The following is a 5,596-nucleotide window of genomic DNA, read 5'->3' as shown; positions in this document are numbered from 1 at the left end:
AAATTGCTCTCTAAATATGTATGACTTATTAGTGCGGAGAAAATAAGCTTTATACGATCGTGTGATATGGAAGTAATAAAAGCGGTGGACTGCATAATAAAGGTTCATATCACAAGTGGCAATATAAAGTGACGTTCTTTTGCATTAAGATTTTATGCATCCAACCCTAAAAGCACATGACAACCTCTGCTTCCCTCTGCGAAGGGCCTATCTTTTACTTTATGCAAGAGTCAAGGTGATCTTCATCTTTCCCTTTTTCATTTTATCCTTTGGCAAGCACCTCGTGTTGGAAAGATCCTGATATATATATATATATATATATATATATATATATATATATATATATATATATTCAATTGGATGTGAGTTAGCATGAACTATTATTGTTGACATCACCCAAAGGTGAATACGTTGGGAGGCAACACTATAAGCCCCTATCTTTCTCAATGTCCGATTAAAACTCCATAACCATAAGTATTGCGTGAGTGTTAGCAATTGTAGAAGACTATATGATAGTTGACTATGTGGAGTTTGCTAACTCAAAGCTCTGACATAGACCCTTCATGAAAATAAGATGAATTGTAATTGTTTGATGACTAAGAATGAAGTTTGCTAGTTTTCAAGAAAGTTTATGGTCTATGCTTTGAAATGTGAACAGCTTCTTACTTGATCTTGAGAAGTTTTATGAGATGAACTACTGTTATGACATATAATGATGCTAGAAAAGGTGATTGAAATTATCATTGATCAAACTTGTGCACCTTCTAGCATTCACACTTCATAAATTCTTTCTTTTATCATTTACCTAGTCGAGGACGAGCAGGAATTAAGCTTGGGGTTGCTGATACGTCTCCAACATATCTATAATTTATGAAGCATTCATGCTATTTTATTATCTGTTTTGAATGTTTATGGGCTTTATTATACACTTTTATATTATTTTTGGGACTAACCTATTAACCAGAGGCCCAACCCATATTGCTGTTTTCTTGCCTATTTCAGTGTTTCGAAGAAAAGGAATATCAAACGAAGTCCAAACGGAATGAAACCTTCGGGAGCATGATTTTTGGAATGAACGCGATCCAGGAGACTTGGAGTTGAAGTCAAGGAAGCTTCGAGGTGGCCACGAGGGTGGGGGGCGCCCCCCCTACTGGGCACCCCCTATCTTGTGGGCCCGTTGAGGCTCCCCTAACCGACTTCTTTCGCCTATATATTCCCGTACCCTAAACCTTCGGGGACAACAATAGATCGGGAGTTCCGCCGCCGCAAGCCTCTGTAGCCACCAAAAACCTCTCGGGAGCCCGTTTCGGCACCCTGCCGAAGGGGGGATCCCTCACTGGTGGCCATCTTCATCATCCCGACGCTCTCCATGACGAGGAGGGAGTAGTTCACCCTCGGGGCTGAGGGTATGTACTAGTAGCTATGTGTTTGATCTCTCTCTCTCTCTCGTGTTCTCTCTATGGCACGATCTTGATGTATCGCGAACTTTGCTATTATAGTTGGATCTTATGATGTTTCTCCCCCTCTACTCTCTTGTAATGGATTGAGTTTTCCCTTTGAAGTTATCTTATCGGATTGAGTCTTTAAGGATTTGAGAACACTTGATGTATGTCTTGCCGTGCTTATCTATGGTGACAATGGGATATTCACGTGATCCACTTGATGTATGTTTCGGTGATCAACTTGCGGGTTCCGCCCATGAACCTATGCATAGGGGTTGGCACACGTTTTCGTCTTGACTCTCCGGTAGAAACTTTGGGGCACTCTTTGAAGTACTTTGTGTTGGTTGAGTAGATGAATCTGAGATTCTGTGATGCATATCGTATAATCATACCAATGGATACTTGAGGTGACAATGGAGTATCTAGGTGACATTAGGGTTTTGGTTGATTTGTGTCTAAGGTGTTATTCTAGTATGAACTCTATGATAGATTGAACGGAAAGAATATCTTCATGTTATTTTACTACGGACTCTTGAATAGATAGAACAGAAGGGATAACTTTGAGACGGTTTCGTACCCTACCATAATCTCTCCGTTTGTTCTCCGCTATTAGTGGCTTTGGAGTGACTCTTTGTTGCATGTTGAGGGATTGTTATATGATCTATCTATGTTATTATTGTTGAGAGAACTTGCACTAGTGAAAGTTTAAACCCTATGCCTTGTTTCTTACCATTGCAATACCGTTTACGCTCACTTTTAACATTAGTTACCTTGCTGTTTTTATATTTTCAGATTACAAAAACCTATATCTACCATCCATATTGCACTTGTATCACCATCTATTCGCCGAACTAGTGCACCTATACAATTTACCATTGTATTGGGTGTGTTGGGGACACAAGAGACTATTTGTTATTTGGTTGCAGGGTTGTTTGAGAGAGACCATCTTCATCCTACGCCTCCCACGGATTGATAAACCTTTGGTCATCCACTTGAGGAAAATTTGCTACTGTCCTACAAATCTCTGCACTTGGAGGCCCAACAATGTCTACAAGAAAAAGGTTGTGTAGTAGACATCACCCGCCTAGCCGTTGGAACCGACACTAATGGTCATTAGTGCCGGTCCGTTTACAAACCATGACTAATATATCTCACGTAAAGTAGTTTTTCTACTAGTGGTGCTGGTCGGGGTTCAGCCCAGAGGGTGAGGCACGCGGTGGCGCGCCATGTGGGAACGTGATGTTGGGGTTGAATCCACCACGTGCGTCGCCGTTGGAGTAGCTAGGCGAGGGAGCGTACCCCCAGAGCGGGGTGGCAGTGAGAAGTTGGCCGGCGACGCGACGCTTTGTTGGCTCCCCCACGTAGCTTGCGGGCCGTGTCCAGACGGATTCATCATCCTCGCGCGAGACACCTCTGCCTGCTCCACTGCCGCCGCTGTCGCGACCGCGTCCCTGCCCTTCTTGGTGTTGAGCCTGTTCCGCCGGTCGGTGGTGGCAGCCTCCCGGCCCTGAACCTCCGCCCTTCACTCGTCGTTGGACACGCCCGGTGGTTTTGCCTGCGGCGCCCTCAGCTTCCTCTATTTCGGCTAGGTGGAATCGGTACTGGCAGCGGAACGAGGTGCCGAATACTTCTTTGACGGCTTGGCGGCCGGATGGCGGGGAGCGGGAGGAGAATGGCGGGAGAGGCGGGGAAGAAGGGGGGAAGCAATGAGGAAATGGAGGAAGAGGGGGGAGGGGCAGCGGGAGAAGGCTTGTCTGTCGCCGACAGAGCGGCCCACGTGCCTTTTCGCTTTGGCCGGCGCCCCCCCGGGGGGAGGGGGGGGCTGGGTTCGTCTCGGGTTCGCCGGCTATTATTTTAGCCCAAACCGGCGATAAACAAGGACATGTGGGCACGACTGGACCGATTTTTCGCCGTCGGCGCTAAAAAAGGCGCCCTCCCCCCCCCTCGGATATGCTTGGCACATTACCAATCTCCATCATATGCAACGGTCTACTATTGCAGCAAAAAATTTCTCTATAGGTGTTCGTCAGTACTTTAATGGCTGGATTTCTCGATGTTAAGCTATGGTGGTGCAATGACAATAAATTTAATTGCAGCTCCGACAAGAATTTTGAGGTATATAGTCATAGGTCATTTGTTTAAGATCATTTTTATGTTTGTGAGTTCAGGTAGCATAATATATCTGTTTGTATCTAATATTCTATTTATCGGCAAAAAGTAACACCTATGCCGTCAATAACAATAGTAGGAAGAAGAAGAAAAACTAGGAGGATTGTTTAGCCATACACACAACGAATCAACGAATCAACTCTCACCTGGCTAGCTAAAAAATGTAAATAAGTATATGGGCAACAGATAGGCAAATTAGTGAGTTTTGCTCATTGCTTTGCATGACTACCGGTGTCACATTGCGGGACACGGAGTTTTGCCTCCCTGTACACATGCACCCACGTGAACAGTAAGACAAAAAGATGATGTTTTCAAATACTGCCGCGTTGGTTCTCGCACTGGTCTCCATTGCCACAGCCCTCTTTGAACCCCCCGGGCCCAGAAGTCCAAGTTGCGGAGGGAGAAAAGACTTTAAAATGTTCATGATTTTTTTGATGAATTTAGAACTGTGTTCATAATTTTTTTAAAAATGAATTTGAAAAGTCTTTGTGAATTTTTAAAATATTATTTTTTTAAAAATAAAATTTTAAAAATATCCTTTTTTATATAAAAAGCGATTCTAAAAAAAACAAAACCAGGCAAAAAATCCAAGTGAAAACCGATTTAACAAACACAAAAAAAGAAAAAAAACTCATCTTTTTTTGGAGGCAAAAAAAAAACTCATCTGAAAGCTTCACAAAACCTGTTGAAAGGGATCTTTATATTAAAGAGAGTGTTCAGTGTTGGCTGAGCGCCAAATAGGAAATACTACACACGTGAAAGCTGTCGGCGGCTTGAGCTGTCAACGGGCTCGAAGCTGCTCCCAAGGCCCAAAACAGTAGTGACGAATGCGGATGGTCTACACGACTGCACAGAATTTGCTCAAAAAAAAATACAGTCTACACAGAAGCCCGAAGGCCGAAGCTACTCCCTCCAGTACATCCCGAGAAAACACACCTCCTCCCCGTCCACGCCCCCGCTCCAGGCCACGTCAGCGATCCGCGCCACCATTTTTCCCCCACTCCCAGCCATCCATCTCCCATCCAACGGCTCACACCTCGCATCACGCGGATCGCTCCCTTCTCCTCCCCGGAAACCTCGCACCCATAAATCCCCCACGCCCCAGCTCCGTCCATCTCATCCCACCACACCGTCGACCACCAGCAGCAACACACCACCACACCGAGGCCAAGCGAAGATGTCGGGCCGCGGCAAGGGAGGGAAGGGGCTGGGCAAGGGCGGCGCCAAGCGCCACCGGAAGGTGCTCCGGGACAACATCCAGGGCATCACCAAGCCGGCCATCCGGCGGCTGGCCCGCCGTGGCGGCGTGAAGCGCATCTCGGGGCTCATCTACGAGGAGACCCGCGGCGTGCTCAAGATCTTCCTCGAGAACGTCATCCGCGACGCCGTCACCTACACCGAGCACGCCCGCCGCAAGACCGTCACCGCCATGGACGTCGTCTACGCGCTCAAGCGCCAGGGACGCACCCTCTACGGATTCGGCGGCTAGGCCACGCGAATCGACCCCCCCACCACCAGATTTGTGCTAGTAGCTAACTAATGGCTGTGTAGTGTTCGTGGGCTTTGGTTTAATGGCCGCATCTCGCTGCTGTATGTCCTGGCCTTGATTGCTGTTTGGATGTAGTTCTGGGGTGGAATTGAAATTGAAGTGGTTTACCTTGAATTCTTCTGCGACCTCCCACTCTTTTGATGTTGATTTGTGTATGTTGTCAGATGTTACTAATTTCCGGTTTGTCTCTCGCTCTGTAATTTTCTGCCTCCCGAAATCAACCGTGTGTGTTGGCTTCAGTGTACTGTTGATTCAACTTTGCTTCTCCAAATCCACGGCTGTTAAACTTGTGCTCTGCCAATTGAACCAAGTTTCAGATAAGAGATGCGCTGCCAATTTCAGACCTGAGTGTCTGACCTGAACATTTGAACAATCATGGGAAGCAGCTGATTTTCGAGAATAGTTGTTTACCGTCTGATGCTTCTTTTAATAATTG

At 46.2% G+C, this 5,596-nt stretch overlaps 1 protein-coding gene across 1 annotated transcript; it reads left to right on the top strand.

The window, feature by feature from the left end:
- Window positions 1-4,718: 4,718 nt before the first annotated feature.
- Window positions 4,719-5,274, top strand: LOC123135763 (histone H4). The gene has a single exon (XM_044554976.1). It carries the CDS (start codon window positions 4,789-4,791, stop codon window positions 5,098-5,100), a length of 312 nt encoding a protein of 103 aa, XP_044410911.1. The 5' UTR covers window positions 4,719-4,788; the 3' UTR covers window positions 5,101-5,274.
- Window positions 5,275-5,596: the final 322 nt, after the last annotated feature.

This window comes from Triticum aestivum, chromosome 6B, assembly GCF_018294505.1.
Source record: "Triticum aestivum cultivar Chinese Spring chromosome 6B, IWGSC CS RefSeq v2.1, whole genome shotgun sequence".
Lineage (NCBI taxonomy): Eukaryota > Viridiplantae > Streptophyta > Magnoliopsida > Poales > Poaceae > Triticum > Triticum aestivum.
Note: the sequence above shows the minus strand (reverse complement) of the source record. Positions and strands in the feature narration are given on the sequence as shown.

Excerpts from the sequence above, each read along its gene's own strand:
- LOC123135763 (XM_044554976.1), top strand. The coding sequence starts at position 4,789 with ATGTCGGGCCGCGGCAAGGGAGGGAAGGGGCTGGGCAAGGGCGGCGCC.